General features: G+C 39.0%; 1 protein-coding gene and 1 long non-coding RNA gene across 2 annotated transcripts; one reads left to right on the plus strand and one right to left on the minus strand.

Moving 5' to 3' along the window:
• The first annotated feature begins 4,725 nt into the window (after nt 1-4,725).
• Nucleotides 4,726-5,585, plus strand: LOC131322876 (protein trichome birefringence-like 34). The gene is made up of 2 exons (XM_058354427.1): nt 4,726-5,196; nt 5,262-5,585. Exons 1-2 carry the CDS (start codon nt 4,850-4,852, stop codon nt 5,461-5,463), a joined length of 549 nt encoding a protein of 182 aa, XP_058210410.1. The 5' UTR covers nt 4,726-4,849; the 3' UTR covers nt 5,464-5,585.
• A 10,517-nt stretch (nt 5,586-16,102) lies between these two features.
• On the minus strand, nt 16,103-17,753 carry LOC131322879 (uncharacterized). The gene is made up of 3 exons (XR_009198998.1): nt 17,680-17,753; nt 16,672-16,741; nt 16,103-16,223 (listed from the first exon to the last, which is right to left on the minus strand). It is a non-coding gene; the product is annotated as an uncharacterized LOC131322879 (long non-coding RNA).
• Nucleotides 17,754-21,919: the final 4,166 nt, after the last annotated feature.

A 21,919-nucleotide genomic window follows, 5' to 3' on the forward strand; every position in this document is an offset into this window, starting at 1 on the left:
TTTGGTTTCGGTTTCAAACCATGGTTTACTTGAAACTGAGAATATCATCTTCGTAAATTATTTGAAGTACTCAAAATTGCGGAGATAACTAAGAATTGATTTTCACTGATAGAAATATAGGAAAATTTAGGAATTAATTGAAGCATGGAATCACTATTTACTGAATGAAGCATTATATATTTATATACCATGTGCTTTTTGTGTACCAAAATTATAGGATTGAGTTGTGATATATAGAAGTTTATACTAAATAATTTTGGCAGTTATTGAATATTGAATAGGTGAATTGAATAAATTATTAATTTAGAAAACTAGTTGAGTATATATAACTCTCATGTATACTTGGTGTATCTAAGTTAATTGTAACGACCCGGATTTTTGACCCAATTTTTTTTAATACAAATTTATACTGTTAAATTCCTAATTCAATAATTAATTAGATTGAATAATCAAAATATATTATTATGTGTACAATTGATATTATTTGCACTATTGTATAAGATATGTATTTAAACTTTAGATATACAGGGAATCAGTGATTCATATTCATTTCTTATCTTTCCTATCTAAACCCTAAGTAGAACTCTATTCAAACTAACTCTCCACTTCTCTCTCTCATCCTATACATAAAAGCGTCCAGATACATTCTCACCATGTAAATACATGCGTCCACATACATTTGAATTGAAAACCCCCCAAATGTGGCACTTGTCCCCCATCTTTTTATCATTATTAGTATCACTCTCCTTCCTCATTCCACCACTTCTACACTTATCCTCTCACCTTCTCACTACCTTATTCTCTCTCATTATACATACCTACATAAATCCAAAAATTGAACACCAATATATTACTCCCAATTCTATTGTTGAGTCTAGAAGAGAGAGAGAGAGAGAGAGAGAGAGAGAGAGAGAGAGAGAGAGTTGTGGCCATAGGTGTGTGCACACCGTGAGTTTCGTGGGCACACCGCTGCTGCAGGCCCTATCAGAGTGCCGTCGGACGCTGCCCCGAGATTTCAAAACCACCATGGCGATCTACGGACATCGTACAACACTTATCCGAACTTAGAATCGCGTTTGAGGTAGTTTTCCAGAAACTCGAAACCTTAATCTGCATTTTAATGGAGTTTGGACTTAGATTTAAAGTTTATTGAAGATGATGATCTGCTGTTAAATTGTAATTTATTTTTAGTCCTGTTTATATTAAAATTCAGTTCGGTTGTGCTAGAATGATTAGTGTTATACCCTGTGAAAATTTATGATCGTTTAACAAGTGTTTGATTGTGAAATTATTATTGATGATGCATTATTGATTTGTATTTGGGTGGACGTTTACGTGTTTAATAAATTATTGGGGTAGATAAATATTTTTGAAATATTCACAAGAATATTTTACTAGTAAACATTTATTTAGATTGTAAACAAGAAATATTTTAGATTATATATTAGTTAATCTTTAACTCTAATAAATATTGACTAGAATAGCCTCGCATAATTTTGTTGTTATGAAAATCTCATATTAATATTTAATATAGTTAGTAAATACTAAATTTAGCAATAAGTATTTTTCAATAAAAAATTTGTTTGTAAAATCTATAAATAATATGAGAGTTAAAGAAAATGTTTAAATAGTAGAAATGTTTTATAAAATTTCTAAATGAGAGAAATAGACTTAATTTTATGTGTAGTAATTAATTGTTTGACTGAATATTATTTTGTTACTCGCATGATTAATTCTATGACAGGATTAATTTTATCGCATGGTTATGTGTCGTTAGTACTTTTAGTTGAAATGTTGAACCGTGCGATATTTTATTGTGGCTGTAGATTGGACAAATAGGTTCCCGGGGTGGTTACGAGTAGTGAATCATGTAGACGATGATAAGTAAATGGAAAATGATAAAGTGTTGAAAGTGTGAGTACTGTGTGGATTGTGAATTGAGCCATGGCGATGGCAAGGGTAACCTATGGGGCCCTGTGTTGAAATGGGTTACCTGAGGGGCCCGGTGTTGTGACACTAACGTATGATACGTCATGGGAAGTTTCTCTTTGAGGAAGAGAATGGGTCCCATGAGACGGTTATAGTTAGTGAGATGCTAATGTATGATACGTCATGGGAAGTTTCTCTTTGAGGAAGAGAATGGGTCCCATAAGACGGTTATAGTTAGTGAGACGTTAATGTATGATACGGCATGGGAAGTTTCTCTTTGAGGAAGACAATGGGTCCCATGAGACGGTTATAGTTAGCGTGGGGTAGTGGATGTCCGACCCTAATGTACGATACGTCATGGGATGACTCGATCCTCCTGTTATGGTCTTAAGTGAGAACATACTCGGTACATAACTTAGGTGCGCTCACCTAGGACCCTGGTGCAAGATAAGCAAGAGGACGGGTGGACCCATGAGACGATTGTAGTTAGTGGATGTGGGAGGAAAGGATCTCGCGGAGATGATCCTTAGATTACATGTAAGATGATGGATAGTAAAGAAAAAGACGATGTGTTATTATTCTGTACCTTTTGTGTATTATTAATTATTATATTGTTGATCTGCATATTGTGGTATTAGGTTTTAGGATTTTTACTTGGTGAATTATCACTCAGGATACGTTTGTATCCTGGCAAATCGTTTGCTTCGGCGTTCAATTTGCCAAAGTGTGCAGGATTTCACAATGGAGCAGTTGATACAGGTGGGACTTCCTGGAACGGAGTCTGGGCCAACGTTGCTTGGAATTCGTGTCAAAACTAAAGTCGCTCTGGAGTTGCTTTTATTAAACAAATGTACATAGATTTTTGTATTATTTTGAAATTGTAATTTTTGTATAAGGATAAATAGGGGCCTAATAGTTTGTAAAATTTAGTATATTTTTGGGTTAATGTTTCTGAAATCTCTTGAGAAATCGGGGCGTTACATTAATTGAGTTATATAAATATACGGTTTGGATCGGTTTGGAACCGAAAACATTAACGTAAATCCATAGACCAAACCATGCATTTAATGCGGTTTCTAATTTTTTTAAACCGGAACCAAACCACACTACTAAAAAACCAAACCAAATCATTCGGTTTGGATGGGTTTGGACTAGTTTCGCGGTTGGACGGGTGTTTTGCTCACTCCTAGCTAAAAAAGCTTTACTGATATCCACTTGAGCAAAAAAAATTCAAGGAAGCAATTAATGGAAAGTATTTTAAAGCTAATGAGCCGTTTCAATCATCTTTGTGATACCCAAAAATGAGCCCCTCAAAAAATAATCAAAATAATCTAGAACTTGAGTGTAGAAAATACTAATAAACTAAATTTTATATTTCTAGATAATAAAATTATCAGCCTGCATCATATTTACTAAGTAACACTTACTATATTAGATGGCTACACTTCGTGCATTGTATGGCGTAAATACCATTTACTAATGGGAGCTAGCATCATACTCGCACCTAGGTTTTTGGAGGCTTCTCTTTCCCTTTATTTGTGTCATAGTTGCACTCTGTTTTGTTGTGATCCATGTGTTCCTGATCATTTGTTAACCTCTCCATGTGTGAGTACTCAGGGGTTGCACATATAGGGGAGTGTTGGAAATTGTCCCATATCAATTAATTATCACCTCGAAAACTAGTTTATGAGCCTGGGGCGCGGCCTATTTTCTCATTGCCAATTGATTTTAAATTAGATGCTTTAACTTTCCACTTGGGAGCATAACAGTCAGATCCAAAGCTGCTATGGGTACATAGAGGGGATACATAACCCGCGTACATATGTCTTTGGGACCTGTCTTGGATCCCACAAAGATAGTTGCTCATGTTGTTTAAAATATGTTGTTTTGAGTTACTGTAAATTCAATTGAATATTGATAAGAGCGTTTACGTAATATCCAACTTTCGGACCTTGTATCATTTTCCTTGCTTGGTTCATGGTTAGTCTAACTCATTTGTACATCAATACTCATGCGGCTCTAAAGGGGTCTGGTGTCAAAAAACTCTGAATGATATTTCCATCGATATAGTTGGTTTTAAGTTAACTAAGGGGATTGTCTGCAACTAGCTTTGGATTGCACAATGCGGTTGTTCTGACATTAGGTTTAATTTGGTAAGTTCATATTTATGGGAAAAAATTCAATTAGTGGGGCATTGAGTAGCCACATAGTGAATGACATTTATGTTTCTATTTTTTGGAGGTTTAAATGACATTTATGTTAAAAAATCATTTTTAAAAGACAAATGTAATTACTAATTATATTAGAAGACTACTGATATCTAATTCCTAACAGTTATTCATACTTGCTCAAATATGCGATGTCAAAGATACTGCGTCACATTAATCGCTTGAGTTCCATTGCTCTTAGCGTGTCTGAGTTAGTTCCTCCATGGGAAGTTGATGCTCTAGTTGAAGACATTTGGGAATTTGCGGTGCATTTGGATGGGTTCGCCGAAGTGCAAACAAAGTAGCTGTACTTGTTCTGTGCCCTTAAAGATGGGTTCTTCCCTCTAACAGTGTTGCTAGCTCGCTAGGCTGGAGTCTCTTTTTGCTTTGTAGTCTTTGAGACATTATCTGATGTTCAAAAAAACAAAATTTTACGACGAAGAAACACCTTCAATCATAAAAGTGGAATCTCTGGTGATTGGATTTTCATTAACTACACGGTGCAATCCAATGCAGTCCAGAATTTTTTTTTTAAAAGAAAAGAAAAGAAAAGAAAAAAGGTCAATAGAGTGATGAAAGTCACAAAAAAAGCACATTCCAAAACATAATGCTTCACGTAAACTAACTGCTACCCACAATTATCACAAATTAGCCAACTGCGCCTCCATTCATCTAAATAACCTGCCAAGATTAACAAGAGGGAGCTGAAGTAAATGATGAAAACAGAGCAAGCACTAGGTCTGGTATCAACTAGGGGAATTGGATGGAGGTTCCATTCCCTTATAGCCCTCTTAATTGGGGCCTTAATCATCATCACATATACTTATCACAAAGGAGAAAGAAAATGGAATATTGTTGGAGACGAAACAAGTAGCAATAACTTGTTGCAGGGCTGCAACTTGTTTTCAGGCAAATGGGTTTTTGACAACAAGTCCTACCCGCTGTACGAGGGGCAAAAGTGTCAATTCATGCTTGATGACTTTGCTTGTGACAAGTTTGGGAGAAAGGACTTGAAGTATCAGCAATGGAGATGGCAACCTCATGATTGTGATCTTCCCAGGTCTCTCTCTCTCTCTGAATGCCATTTTGTTTGATATGTACATGTCTTTTCTTCTGCTACAAAAGGTTCGATGCCAGAGCTTTGCTAGAGAAGCTAAGGGGGAAGAAGCTTGTTTTCGTGGGAGATTCACTGAATAGGAACCAATGGGTTTCACTGGTATGCCTTGTCGAGTCCTCCATCCCTCATGGGCTCAAGTCCCAGTCCACCCATTTCAATGGCTCCTTGTTCACCTTCAATGCAATTGTGAGTCCAAATTCGACATTTTAGTTTGGATCAGGCTTGTCTCTGGTAGTCGTACTCAGGCGGTTCCGATTATACGAATACTTATTCAAGTAGGGTTTATCAAAATGACCGTAAAAACAAAAACCGGGCTGGAGTCAGGAATCAAATCCAAGCACAACACGTTTTTGTAGGATGATTTTATTCAAAAATTAATTCTAGTAATTCGAATGATCTGTACCTTTAGGAGTTCATTAGTGCATTCATACTTTTTTTTATCGACAAAAATAACATTTTATTAAGGAAAAGTGGGAAAGGGGATTCTAACCAAGGGTTAGCCTTGGTTAGAAAATATAAAAAATTGGTCTAAGGTCCACTATAGAGAACTTGCAATCCAATTAGTCCACTTCTAATGTTTGTAACCCCTCTAGTCCACTAATATAGTTTAGTAAGGCTTTAAGTCCACTTCTTTTAAAAAAAAATTAAACCAAGAATTTTTACATGACAAAAATGCCCTTCTAGGGTTTTAATCATACTCTCTCTCTCTCTCTCTCTCTCTCTCTCTCTCTCTCTCTCTCTCCACCAACCTCTTCATCTGACCACAACCACCAGCACCACCGTTGCCACCAGCACCACCAAAAGCTGCCGGAAACTCACATATAACGTTATAAGTTTTACTTTTTTATTTTTTATTTTTTTCCGTTTTGGAATTTTGATTTTGACAACTCTCTCTACATTTTAGATCTCACCCGCTCTACCGCTGCACATATAACATTATATGTTCAGGTATGTTAGGCCGCTGTGCGGACCAATTCATATAAGGCTGTCTATGATGATATATGGTTATGGTAACATATATGGTTATATATGATTATGATTATATGTTCATGCATATACATGTTCAAGTTTTAACAAGTAACAATCATTGAAACCATTACATCCGCCAATTAAAACATATGTATTCAAAATAAATAAAAAATGGATTCAGAGTCTGTTATTGATCAACTACATAGTTATAAATTTGATCGATAGATCTACAAAATGGATTCAGAGTCTTCTGAATAGCAATATGAAAATATGACAAAGAAATTACATCAAAAGACTTTAACTAAATTAAAATTCTAAATCTAATGTTCTTGGCTGTCTTGTCAGGCTCAACGATGCTAATGTGTCTCTTCAACTTCATCAGGTACCTTTGGTAGAAGGATTTGATGTGGAGGGCTCTTCTGAGGTTGAAGTTCATCCTAAACTCCATTATCACGGTGTCATTGTGGTGATACTCTAATTTGCAATAAATTGGATTAGACACTTCATGAAACCATACTCATATTTCTCTTGGATTCGTCATTTCGGCACATTTAAAAAAAAAGTTAAACAGATGGAAACATATAGCTTTATATGTTAAAAAAAGAATTCAAGAATTTGTATATTACCATATATATATTTCATGATATCAATTGTCAAATGAAAATCTAAACATTATATGTCTCATGATACACTATAACAGAAAAATCACATATAACCATATATATGAGGAATGATGGCATAATACAAGGTACATAATTGGATATATAATCAGATGTATCTCATGTACAGAGAACATACCATATTTTCTTAAAATATGGTTATATGTGCAAATAAAATAAAAAATTTATACATGAAAACTAATAAAACTACTAAATTTATGTTATTGAATTGGTCCGCACAGCAGTCTAATAGACATAAATATATAACCATATAATCATATTAAAGCAGTCCATATGTAACCATATGATGACATGATACAAGATTCAAAATTGGACATATAACCATATATATTCGCAGAATAAAATGACAACCAGAACAAAATGATATATATAAATAACCAAAAGGAAAATATATAATGTCATATAATGTTATGCGATGACATGTAACATTACAATGTCAAATGTTATATATATAGTCATTTTCAAATGAGGGTGTCCTTATTTTAAAATAAGGACCTCTCTATTTCACCCATTTTTCGTTCGAATTTCGATGATCCGAGCCTTTCAATGTGTTCAGAACGTGATTTTAAGAGTTTACACGGGGAATTAGCAAAAAAAATGACCGTGAAGGGCTTCATCTGAGCAGTTTTTATTTGAACCGTTCGATAAAAAACAAACAAAAACTGCTCCGATGAAGCATTTCCGGTCATTTTTTTTGCTGATTTTTCGCAAGTACCCTTAAAATCACGTTCTGAACACATTGAGTGGCTTGGATCATTGAAATTCTATCAGAAAAGGGAGGTCCTCATTTTATTAAGTTAATGTGGTCCTTAGGAGAAGGGGACTAATATATATATATATAGTCGTGTCGTGCCAGCTTGTTTACTTAATCGTGTCATGTCGTGCCATTTTTTAATCGTGTCATGCTGTGCCCATGTCGACACATCTCCAACTGAGTTTCGTTGAAAAAAAAAAACCTTTAAAAAATGTAAAATATTTATCAACACAAAAGTGTAAAATGTTATGTAACAATATGAAATAAGAAATTAATTTATTTTTTATATTAAAATTAGTATTTGGTGTGCCATGCATGTCTAAGACCATGCCGTGTCATGTTGTGACCAGCCCATTTCTTTGCCATGTGTATGGCTCTAGAACTGGGGCTCGGACAGCCGATCGAGCCACGTTGCACTAAGCGAGCATGAGGGTGCTTGCTCGCTATTCGGTATGAGAATCTGGGGATCACAACGCCACCCTCAGAATGTCGCTCGGTAAGGGGGTTCGATCGCGGCTCTGTCGGTCCGTTAGGGCACTAAGTATACCCGACCCCAACTCCCTGAGGCTGCCTGAAGGAATACGGTTATGCTAGGAGGGCCCCATACGGTTACGCCAGGAGAATAATCATTAGGGTCTGACCTGGCCATGTGCTCCGTAACCGCCTTATCCCATTTGTCACATATGACGTCACTTGAGGCGGTTACCTGAGCGCATTCTCCATGCGCTAGCTTGGAGGCCAAGCAAAGCAAGGTTTATAAATACAAAGGGACTCTAACCTGAAAAGTTATGCCATTCTATCCTAACACTCGACCTATACACTTCTCCCTATATCTAACTTGATCGTTGGAGGGTCATTGGGCTACCACAGCCCTAGTGACTTGCTGCAGGTCCGGCGGCGGACGTGCGGAGCTGGGGAGGAAGGAATCAGAACCGACCAACAGTAAATATCTCGATAAATCAAACCCCTACAATTAGCAACTCTGCTGGGGATCTAGACGACTTCTTAGCGTCCCATTCCTTATTTTTCCCAAGCTTTGTTCAAAAATTCCTGAACCAAGATGGTGGAAGTTGAAGATCCACATCCTAGCAATATGTCCCTCGGACTCGGCCCCTTTGGAGACCTTCACCCGGGCTCTGGCGGAGCCAACGTCTTGGGCAAAAACCACATGTCCATCGGCATTGGAGCCGGCACCTTGACGCCAGACGCAGGGACGTCCTTCGAACTGCATACCTACATCCGTCACTTGGAGCAGCAGATAGATGACCCCACAATAGTCGTGGAGCGGGACGGGCACGTTAGGGACGAGCTGGCAGAGATCAAGCACCTCCTTTCGATCTTCTCACTCCACTCCACCAGAAGCCGTGACGGACAAAGGAGCCAGGGCAGCCCCCCTCGCAGCCATGGAGGGGGCCCCTTAATAGAGCACCGACCTCGGCCCTCAGCAAAAGATCGTCTCGAACCACAGGAGGAAGGGGCCGTACTGAAAAGGGTGTGTGGCGTAGGGAGCGCTCCCATTCCCCTAACCCTAACCCCGTAGGACATCATTTGAAGCGATGAGCCTTTGAGAGGCTTGGAGCTGGAAGCGTCTTCACCTCCTCCACCCATTCCGTCAGAATTGACAAGGGGCGCATTGAGCCCACCCTAGTTTCACAAAAATCACAAAGGAGGATAACAGCCTCGTGGATACAAAACCAAGGGGTACCGCGAACGCCTAAAAAACTGATGCGAAAAAAGTTCGATCATAAAGCACCCCAAAAATGGTCGTGATAGAAGCCCAGTCACCGAGCACCTCGGGCACCACCCTCGAGATAGCTACAGAAAGAACTGACACGAACACTCCTCCCAGAAGTCGGGGAGCATTCCATCGAAAAGAAAAGATTACGAAAGATTGGACCATCTCATCCCAAAGAAGCATTCCGCGACTGAGCGTCCAAACGGTCCCGTGATAAGCACCCGATTATGCAAATAGAGGGTGCGCTAGTTATTTAGTTTTAGTCTATTTTATTGCTTAAACTTAGTTGCTTTGATTTCTTTCTGCTCGCGAGGTGTGTTGGTTTTATTTTGTAGGAAATCCCCTAATAACAAAGTTTTAAGACCCGATGGCTAAGGCAAGATGACCCGACGGCTTGCTAAGGCCAGGCATGGCCAAGGCAGAGAGCAAGGCCAAGCACTGGAGATAATTGATTCGGCATCGGTAGGACATGACAGGAGCCATCGGTACCGAAGTGATCAAGCACAGGAGTCTAAGTTGCTCGGCACCGATAGGAGGGAAAATATTGCATCGGTACTGAGCAATCCACGTTCAAACTCCTAAACTGCCTCGGCATTGATTGGAAGGAATTCTCTCCATCGGCACCGAGGCCATTAGCACAGCAGCACCGAGAGTCTCGGAGGGTGATTTTGAAGCATCTCCTGAAGAATATTCCGTGCGCGTACCTTGGAGTATAAAAAGCAGTGATGTCATTGTACAAACAAGTAGAATAGTTTGATTACATCATTTTTAGATCTAGATCTAGATTTTGAATTGTTCTTGAATGTTTTTCAATTTTTTAGCTTTGAATTTTTATTTTTCTGTCTTTGTTAGTTAACTTCTGATATTGTCATCTTCATTAAAGTCACTTGATCTATCATTTAATCTAATTTTCTTCTAGTATTGTTATTTCAATTATGCTAGGTAGATTTTTGCTTGCTCTTATCTCAATAGATATGTGTGAGTAGTTTTCCAAGGTTAGGTCATGGGGTGATTAGCACCTCATGGCTCAAGTAGAATTGCGTTTTTCACCATAAAGTTTAAACCTTTGGTTCGAGAATCGATGTGGGGTTCGGGTTTATTTGTCAAATCGCTAAGGTGTTAATCTTCTTGATCATGTGTAGGTAAGAGCACCGCCTACTTACCACACATGATGCTTGGAGTTCTGACACACGAGGCATTTGCTAAATACATTCTAGAGCTAACTTGGAAATAAAGCCATTCTATTTTCCGATTTGGGAACCTTAATTGTGTATCCTGAACCGCGTAATTAGGTGAGAAATGCAGTTTAACTTGAGTAGTGAGTGTTAGTAATTCCTACACCTAACCTGCTTTTTATCTTAGTTTATTCGCTTTTCAATTTAGCCCATTTTACTTTTCACTACACATGTAAAACCAAGTTGGCTGTCAAAAAGCCGAAAACCCGAGCTTACATCTACAAATCCAGCAAAGCCTTATTAATTATTCCCATGGGTACGATCCCGGTCTTTCGGATTATCATGCTTCAACTGACATATTAAGCCCTACGCTTGGGGCGCTATTCCTTATATCGGAGTGAACGAAGCATTTTTGGCGCCGTTGCCGGGGATTTCTGATTATGGCTTTCTTGGAGGTTCGACAAACCACTGTAAGTATCCCGCTTTCGTCTAGTAGTAGTAGTTTAGCAGTTTATGTGTTAGTAGTTCGTATTTAGTTTGGTGGATACCTCTAACCTGGTTATACCAAACTTGAGGTGTAACTAAGCCAGGCTAAATATCGAGTTTGTTTTTAGTTAGTTAATTTAGTTAGTTAGCTTAAATTTGATTGCATTGCTTAGCCGAGGTGGTGGCATAACCCCTCGCATATTCTGTTTGTTGAGTTGAGGTGGCGGCATAGCCCCTCCTGTCTGGTAGTTTGTTGGTAGTTAGTTAGTATTTGTGTTAGTTTATGCCTGTTTATCGAAGCTCAATTTCCAATCGGCTTCATCATTCTTCTTCACCGCCAAGAATCCGTAGCAGTGCCAGGGCGTATCCTGCCCACTCTCCGCCTCGCAAATTAAATCGCATTTGCAAAGGCCCAATGGCAGAAGAAGTTCCAGTTTGTACTCTACATGATTATTTGAATCCAGAACGGGCTCCACAAGTATCTCCTATCGTTATTTCGACTCCGACCACTGGGAATGCATTTGAATTCAAAACTGAGTATCTTCGGATAATTCCAGAATTTTGGGGGCGAGAATTGGAGGATCCTTATTTGCATATCCAGGAGTTCGAGAATATTCTACACTCTTTCGTTACAGTTTCGGGGCAACTTGATCAAGCCCGCCTGAAGTTGTTCCCATTCACTCTCAAAGACAAGGCAAAACAATGGTTCAACTCTTTGAAGTCACAATCTTTGCGTAACTGGGGAGATGTTTAGGATGCTTTCACCACTAAATTCTTTCCAGCAAGCAGGATGAAGTTACTTATCGATCAGATTCAATGTTTCAAGCAAAGGGATGGAGAGACTTACCACAAGTATTGGGAGCGATACAAGAACTTGCTTATGTCGGTTCCTCATCACAACCTTCTGTTGTATCTCAGAGTCAACTAGTTCTACACAGGGTGTTCTCAAGAGAGTAAACAGCTTCTGGATACTATGGGTGGAGGTGATTTTATGGGGAAGACACCGGAGGATGCTTGGGATTACTATGAGTCACTAGCTGAGAAGACCCAGTCTTGGCAGTTTGCAGATTCATGAGATAGAGCGATGTTCAATCAAGGTCCTACAGGTTCAGGGAAATTCTCTATTGCGGAGCATACAGCTTTTGAAACTCGATTGGAGGAGATTGCTCGAAAACTTGACAAGTTGGAATTAAAGAGTGCTCAATCTCAAGAAGTGAAAGCAGTGCGCCAAGTGGAGGAAGTTTGTGTTATTTGTGAGATTGTGGGCCATTCTACAGAAGCGTGCCCCAACATTCCTACTCTTAAGAACGTGATTAATGGAATTGCTCTAGAAGAAGTACATGCTGTGCAATGTTTTGACCCTTATTCTCAATCTTATAATCCGGGGACAAGGCAACATCCAGCTTTCTGTTGGAATCAATCTAATGAAGGGAGTTATTCTCAAGTTCCACCACCTGCTCCACAACTACCTTGGAAGCAACCTCAGAATGCTTTCCGTTTCCCTCAAGCTCAAGGCCCACCTGGTTTTGCTCCCTCTGCTCCATTCCCACATGTAAACCAATTTCAACAGCCACCTGCCCAGTTCCACCAACAACCACCAAAGCGTTCTTGGGAAGAAGCTCTCTTGCAAGGTCAAACTGCCATCAATGAGCAATAAACTCAGATGATGAATGATATCAGAAACCAGTTGGGGAAGTTGACAACTACGGTGGGTCTGTTACAACAAGAGAAATGGAAGTTTTCTACTCAACCTCAACCTAATCAGCAACCGAATTCTAATCCGTCTTCTTAAGGTCTTCACTTTGCTAGCTCTTCGGTGACTTTCCCCGAGCAAGCAAAGGCTATTATTTCTATAACGCCCCCAATTTTGGGTACGTTGAAAAGACAATTTCATTGAAACCTCAAAATAGAGTCTGGCTCTTATTACATCATAATTCTCACAAGAGTACATTTAATACACAAGGGAGGGTATCTAAGGTTCCTAACTACAGCTCTGCTTGCTCTTCCATCCTTGCCAGCTCTTCGGCTCCAAAGGCCTCCAAGGTGTACAGCTTACCCTGCTCATCTACAAAGTCTGACACATTATACCAGCGTCGCCACAAGTATAATATGTCAGGGTCACCAAAGGTAACACCATGAGCTACGAAAGCTCAGCAGAACAATCTCATACCCGCTAACCCATGACTTATAAACAATAGGTCATATACAACAGATAGTAACAATAACACATTCACATTCGCAACTATCGTTGGTGTCCATGATTTTTTGAGTTTCTCCTACGCGACTCATCGTAGACCGTGTCACCATTTTTCATATACCGATCTACATTTCCAAAATCACTTTTCAACACACCCAACCTCGGTTCTGCCGTTCCGGGTTCCCGAGTATCCTCACAATGGTTCCGCCGCACCGAGTTCCCATTGGCACACAAAACTTGCATTGGCTCCTCTCCGCAGATAACCAAGCCACATTACCAATGAGGCTACCACGTCCGGCCGCATTGGCAATCTTCACAATGGGCTACCAAGTCTGGCCACATTACGAGTTTTCATACACACAACGGGCTACCAGTCCGGCCACGTTGCGGTTTTCACAATCCACACGATGGGCTACCAAGTCCGGCCACATCGTGGGTTTCCATACACGCAATGGGCTACCAAGTCCGGCCACATTGTGGTTTCAAAACACATCCCATCATTATCCACACCCTAGGTGTCATGTTTCTACTTCCTCGATTTTTGTGTCATGTTTTATGCATAGACTCCGCGGTAGGACTTCACATGTAATCATAAATCATTCCTTGAAAACTCGGAACTAAACTAACAAGATCATCCAACTCAATATTATACCACAAGTAATGCAAGCAATTCACGTAAGCATGCACATAACGCTTTTAAAGATCAAATTCCGAATACTTCCATTCAAGCGATAACATTCCAATCTTTTTAAAAAAAATCTGTACTTTCTTCCTTTGTGGAAAATTCTAAACAACATATGTTTATTAATGTAAAGATCGATTATTCAACATGCTCACACTACAAGAAAAATTCAATTGGGTGACGAATGAAAATCGTCACAAATTGCATGTTTTTCGTCACAAATAATATAGGTGACGAAAAAAAATTTGTTGACTAAAGGTTGTCGAGGATTCCTACTTGGTGACGAAATTTATTTTTTGTCACCTATAGTGCCTTTTGATGATGATATATTTCGTCACCAAAAAGTGAATAATTGGTGGCGAAATTTTTTTCCTCACTTATTGTGCTTTTTGACGACGAAAAAATTCGTCACCGATGGGTCACATTGGTGACGAAATTTTTTGTCACTAATATAAGAAATCGGTGACGAAATTTTTCGTTGCGAAAGATGTTTTCATATGGGAAAAGAAATCTATCTTTCTTGCTCCTGCTAGGTTTCGAACCCGAGTCCCTTGAGTTTTTCGTGCAAGCTCCAACCAACTGCACTACACACACTTTTCAGTAAATATTTGAAATATCTAATAAATAGCACATATGTTTAACATGAAAATATATTTTGAATGTAATTTTGGACCTTTAAACATTAGAATTAGCAATTTTGATAAACATGAAAGTTGTAGGCAATTGAGTTATTGTTCAAACCCAATTTGAATTATCTCAATCGGAGATTTTAGTAAAGAGTTATGTCCGAAATACATTTAGTGACAAAGCGCAATTCATAAATTTCGTCACGAAAGGTACCCATTTGACAACGAAATATATTTTTTGTCGCTGAAAGCGTTAAAATGGTGACGAAATTATTTTTCGTCACCAAAGTTAAGCATTTGGTGACGAAAAAAATATTTCGTTACTAAATTGCTCACATTTGGCGACGAAATATATATTTTGTCACCAAATGATTATCTTTGGCGACGAAAAATAATTTTGTCACCTTTTTTAAGCTTTCGGTGACGAAAAATGTATTTTTTCGCCAAATGGGTACCTTTAGTGACGAAAATATTTTTTTCGTCACTAAACAGGCATAATTGGTGACAAAATTATTTCGTCACGAAAGTTATCAAAATAGTGACGAATTTATTTTTTCGTCGCCAAATATACTCATTTAGTGACAAAATTAAATTTCGTCGCCACTTTTTCGTCACTAATTTTCATTTTTCTTGTAGTGTCATACTTCCATTCACCAAAGCTAAGTTCATCATGCATTCCAATCATTATAAACGATAGTAAACCTCATCTACTTTAAAGAAATGATTAGGAAAGTTATGCTAGGGAGAATGAGTAGAGATTAATCTACCTTGATCCGAAACTAGTCGGGGCCGAATAAGCTAGTTGGAAAATCCTAAGGGTGGTGAAACTCGTAAATCTGGACCGAACTTTGGATGGCCGTAACTCGGTCAATCTCTAGCCGAATACAATCGTTCTTGGGTCGAAATCGAAGCTCTAGAAGCGCTCTACAACTTTTGTGAAGGAAGTTGATCTTAGAAACTACCTTAGGTAGGAGAAAAATGGTGATAAAGGAAGAGACAGTATGCCGTCTAGAACTGGAAATCTGAGATTTTTACTGAAATTTGGATGTCAGTATCTTTGTCGTTTCTTGACCGATTAGGGTGGTTCTTGGGTCTAACTTGAAGGTCTTGAAGTGCTCTACAACTTTTCCGAAGGGAGTTGGTTCTAAAAACTAATTTAAGCAGGAGAAAAATGAGGATTTATGAAGGGCAGTAGGCTGTCTGAAAATGGTTTCTAGAGAGAAGTTGGAGCAAGAAGTGGAGGCGTGAGTTTAAGCTTGGAATGGCTTACTATTTATAGGCCAAGGCTCCTCCTCTCCCTCTCTAAACCGAATTCTCTCTCTCTCTCTCTCTCTCTCTCTCTCTCTCTCTCTCTCTCTCTCTCTCTCTCTGTAACAACCCGCTCTAGAAGGATTAACATAATCAATTTTAATGAAAGCTTAATATCAACCTAAATGAAATTCATTCCATAAACGCACGATAATGTCGGCTAAGTATATTACAACCGACTTCCAAAATAAAATTTACAAGAGAACTTTACAAGATGAGTTGCATCCACATAAGGTACGACAACTCTCCAAAAATTGATATCACAAATGTACTATGCCAAAAGGACACCAAGTCGACCCTCGTCCTCGCTCCTACAGCTTGTCAGACCAGTAGTGGACCAAAACTCTACTTCAATTACCTGAAAGGATTGTGAGTATTACTACTTCATTCAAGCGGAAAGCATAAAATAATTTACACAAACAAACATGGATCAGGTTATGCTTCTAATCATAATTAGCAAGAAACATACTATTTTTCACAAACCATTAAGTAAGCAACAATATTTCAAGAAACCATAGGGTTGCTTCCCTCGCAACCAGGAGTTATGACGGTACCGTGACCCTGTGAACAGGGTACTTCCAACAATTTATACCCTGTTTGTGTACAGCAAACAGACAATTTATACCCTTCTTGTGTACATCAAGAAGAAAACAATTCCAACCAACAATACAGCTATGGCATGCTCTTGAAATAAATCATGTTTCAAGCAACTTGATCCATATCACTACCGTCAAAAATTCCCAACATTTGCAGAAAAAGGATAAGTTTATTTTTAGCTAGCCACTTTAATGGAATAGCACACTCACCTTAGAGATCCAAAAAACAAAAGCGAAACGCCTCCTTCTCAACCTTGAGGTGGAGACTCGTCCCCCGATCCTAGAATATGAATGACACTATACTTAGTATATTTCATACTCCAACTCATGTTAAAATGCAAGTAAAATGCATCAATAAGTCTAACATTTGATCTTCTTTTTAATCTCCATCCCTAGTATGATACTGCATGAGACCAATGCAATAAAAATGATGGGTGATGTGTTTCAATGCTCCAAAGTTGATTCAATGAGGTTAGATACAAGAACTCCAAAGAATAAGGCTTAATCCATGCCCAACGTGTACGGTTCTGACCATATCCAATACATAATCGTGAATTCTAAGAATTTCACTTAAACCGTTGAAAAGTTAACTTCTTCCTCTTCAAATCGATGGGTCATTCATAAAAAATGGAGTTCGGGTAACCTTACTACGGCCTCGCGACTATAACTTAACATAATACCAAAACTGGTGCAGATAAAGATTTTAAGTAAACTTTAACAGAAATTCTGTTATTGGTCGGGCATAACCACAGCGCACGGGTTGCACCGTTGGAAAGCCCTACAAGTCTAATTTTCAGCAAAGCAAGCGGAATGTGATTTCGAGTCTCGAGCTAGGAGATATGACTGTTTTCCCAACTTGTGTCAGTGCAGTCAGCAATGCGAGTTTCACAGCAGCAGTTCGGTGCATGATTTTTAACTTTTTCCCCTATTTGAAATAAATTCTGAACATTTTACCCAATCAACTAGACATGCATATCCATCTCCAGTAAAAATTTCAGAAACTTACAAGGTCGGCAAGTTAGTGAGAAAAATTTGTTAAGAACATGATAGATTCAGTCAAGTTCAAGCTCTAATTGACATGCCCATAAGCCACACGAATTTGCTAGGTTAAAATCCATTCTCTTATGAACCAATTAGGATTTAAACTACAAGAATATGCAGGTATATACATGTTTGATCAAAACCCAAAACATAGATTATGTATAAACTAGGGTTTACCTTCAATTAGATTTTCCCCAATTTTTTTTCCTTTCTTCCTCCTCCTCCTCCTCCTCTTCTTCTTCTTCTTCTTCTTCTTCTTCTCTCTCTCTCTCTCTCTCTCTCTCTCTCTCTCTCTCTACGTGATACAAAAAAAAAAAAATGGTGGAGGGGTGTGGAATGGTGTAGAATACCGTAGAAGCTAGGTTTATTAGGGAAGAATTATCCCATGAGGTTGGGTGTATAGGTTTAAATGTGCCATAACTCATCTCTACCCTTCATTCCACCTACCAAGTCAATCTCTTTTAATTAACTTAATTAAACCCTCAAATTTAATCCCTCTTTTTTTTTTTTACTTAACTAAACCCTCAGATTAAATCATGTATTGCTTAACAATTAATGAATGATATGCGAATAATAACACAACTCGTGTAACAAATAGCATGACCTATGCAACATAAAGTTAAATGACATATGCGATGCACGTGCATGCTCAGAACGGGTGTTACACACACACTCTCTCTCTCTCTCTCTCTCTCTCTCTATATATATATATATATATATATATATATATATATCTTTGATTTTCTTTCACATGTCAAGCTTGATTGAAAGCTTGATAGGTTAGGGTATGGGGTTATCTAGGCTTGCATGACTAGATTTTTGTACCTTGGATTGGATTATAGAAGATTTGGTGGAGGGAAGGAGGGTTTGTACAAGATTTGGTGTTTAAACAAACATAAAAAGAAAATTGTAGGATAGATTTTTGGCTAGGAAGAATATACAACCATGGATTTGAAAGGATGCAAGAAGATCATGGTGTACAACCCAATCTCTCTTTCTTTTTCTCTCTCCCTCTTTCTCTCTCCTAGTACTAGTACACACACACACAAGAAAGAATAAGTACAAAAGTACCAAGGGTACTAGATTTACAAAATCAAATATCCCCTTAAAATAATCTAATTAGGCACATGTTGTATTAAATAAATAGATTATGTACTATAGGAAATCTAGGCTTTTATATAATATGATACATAAGTACACATGTCCATATATTTAAATATATAAATAAGTACCAAGTATCTAATAGAATATAAGGCCAGAATTCCCTTATTATTAAAATACATGAAGTACTAGTACTTAAGTATTATTAAAGTACTTTAGAAATCTAGGGATTTGATTTACCCATATATTTTAATGCACAAAATCACATGAGAAATCCAAAACTTGATTATTTAATAAAAACCTTGTACTTTATTGGAAGATTAGTGCTATTATCTAATGGATAACAATTCTCCTAGTAGTTATTATCCAATGGACAATAGTTTTCCTAACGGTTAATAACCAATAGATAATGAAATATGATGATATATAATAAACAAATGCATATTTGTCCTTTGCACATGGGAAAATACACCAATATAATACTATATCTTCTACTAATCAAATATTTTAATGAATGGCCTATTGTCCAATGGACAAAGATTACCCTAACATTTATTGACCAATGGGTAAAGGTTAAAGGTCCAAAGGGTTCCACTAGGGTTTGAAAGGTTCAAAAGGTTCAAGAAGGTTCAAAAAGGCTCATCTAGGGTTAGGAGAAAGTAACTAGATGAATTGGTAGATAGGTCCCTCTAACTAATTGGTTAGGATCTAGCTATACTTGCCAAGTAAAATCTCTAGCCAAGAAATATAATTTTAAAAGGCTAAAATTCTAATTATGACGGATTTTTAGGAATTAAAAGGGATTTCAAAAGCAATCCAAGTAATTAAAAAAAAAATTTAAATTTTTAATGAAATTTTTACTTACTAAAAATCAGGGTTGTTACAATCCATCCCCCTTAAAACAATTTCATCCCCGAAATTGGCGCGTGGCTACGGATTAGACATATTTGCCATACGGGTCTTGAGACGCCCCAAAATGCTTTGGTATCACACTGTCACTGTCCAAAGATTCGGCAGGCCCTAGAAGTATCCCGGAGTAAGACGACAGCTTTTCTGGCATTCATCACAATCCTTTGTATCAAATTAAGTCTCATCACCTACTTAACCAGGCGGGGTTGAAGTTGGTTCTGCTGTCGCACAATTTTCCTCGTCGTACGCCTTTGGTTAGGTTTCTACCGTAAACACCAACAACAAATGCAAAACCTCTACCAAATCATTATGCGGACCCGTGTCCTACAACATTCTTTAGCACGTCCTTCGTGCTCCTCTTAATAGGTTATCGATCCTTGGCAATGGATACCGGTTCTTGATTTAGCTCCTTGTAATCGATGCATAGTAGAAGCATCCCTTCCTTCTTTTTCGCGAACAGTGCAGGTGTTCCTTATAGTGACGTACTTTGCTTGATAAGCCCCTTGTCCAACAGCTCTTGCAATTAGGTCTTGAGCTTCTTTAGCTCAACTGGGGCCATTTGGTACGGCGCCATAGAGATTGGTGCCATTTCCCAGTTGGAATTCTTTAGAGAAGTCTATCTCTCTCTTGGGTGGTAAGCCAGGAAGTTCTTCAGAGAAAACATCGGCGTACTCACACACGATGTGTGGCAAATCCCACTTCCATTCTATCGGCTTCTTCCAATTGGAGGTTAGCTAGCCATTCAAACCGTTGGTTCTGCTACCTAGATCTTTTCGTCATTGGACTCACCGTCTGTCTATCCCCCTTAAATAGGAAACGAGTCCCTTCGGAGGCACATGCGGTCACCATTTCTGATGGCAGTATATGACCGCTCGGTATCCAGTCCATCCCTAGGATAATGTCGAGATTCGCCATGTCGATCACTCTAAGATCGCAGGTCAGACGCAAGTTCTCTAGTAGACTAACAGCTATACTCCCCCCAAATGGTGATGTTATTATCATACTTGTACTTAGAGGTTCTGTTTCTAGTGCTAGTGCAGTTTTGCTGGCATCAGATGTAAGTGAGAGAGATGCTCTAGAGTCTAACAAAGCTTATACGCAGGTATTATAATAGTGTACCATGGATCACAGAGGCATCCTGCTCTTATTCCTCAGTCTGTAGCGCGACGATACGCCCTCCGGTGCCTTGCTGGGTTCCCATGGGATGTTTTCCCTTGTTTTGCCCATTCTGCTGCTGTGATGAGCCTCTAGGGTTTTGCTTCACAAAACCTGTCTGTCCAAAGCTCCCATTACCCTCCTTCTGAGGTTGCGGGCATTGGTGACTGTAGTGGCCCATAGCCTGACAGTTGTAGCACCGAACTGTTGTTAAGTCCCGACCACTTCTCTGTGGTTCGCCATGCCCTGGTGTAGCAGTCTCCCATGGTTGATTGCTTGGAGTTAGGTTAGAAGGTTTATGGGGGTAGGGTCCACGGCTGCTGTTGAGGGTTTGGGTTCGGATTGGCCCACCGATGCTATTATTCGCCTTCCTCCACCGGATTTTGAAGTTATTCTCCTCACTCTCTAGCCGGATAGCACACTTCATGACTTCAGCATATGTGGTAAAGGCTTGAGCCACCACAGCCTTTCGAGCAGTGGTCAGTCCCCACTCGAATCTCCTAGCCTTCTTGTCCTCGGTTGGATGGAGGTTAGGGCAAAACGGGATAGCTCCTCGTATTTGGCCATGTACTGGGTGACGGTCATCGTTCCCTGCTTTAGGTTCAGGAACTCTTATTCCTTGGCCAGGCGAAGAGGCGTGGGAAAATATTTGTCAAGGAATAGAGTCTCAAACTCGGCAAATGTCATGGTGGCTATGGCATGGGTTGCCTCCATTAGATCCTACCAGTAGCAGGCTTCTCCCTTCAGCTGGTAGGCGGTCAAGGCCACACGATCTCCATCTTGGGTGATTCCTAAGGTTCTAAGGATCATCTTGACCTCGTTTAGCCATGTCTCGGCCACGACGGGATTGGTGTCTCCGTGAAAGGTAGGGGGTCGGCGTTTGCAGAACTCGTTCATTGCTTGGGTTCGGGTCATGGGTCCGTCGTTATGGTTATGGTTTTGGCGGTTAGCGTTCAAGGCAGCGACAAATGCTTGCATGATTTGGGTTAGGTCGGGGTTTGCGTGAGACGGTTCTCCGTTATCGTATCCTAATCCATGGCGCGTATTCACCATCTACGAGGGGAAATTGAAAGGGGGTTTTAGTCTACTAAAACAAATTTCCTTTTTGCAAATGGTGTTGCTTTCAAAAGTCGAAAATTGTTTATCAAGTAGTATGCAACAGTACTCTCTTAATAAAAGCAATCTTTTCACAAATAAGCAGAAAAATACAGTCATAAGCATAGAGTTCTACTATAATGGCAAGTAGGGACAA

The sequence above is a fragment of the Rhododendron vialii genome, chromosome 4a, assembly GCF_030253575.1.
Source record: "Rhododendron vialii isolate Sample 1 chromosome 4a, ASM3025357v1".
NCBI classification, from domain to species: Eukaryota; Viridiplantae; Streptophyta; class Magnoliopsida; order Ericales; family Ericaceae; genus Rhododendron; species Rhododendron vialii.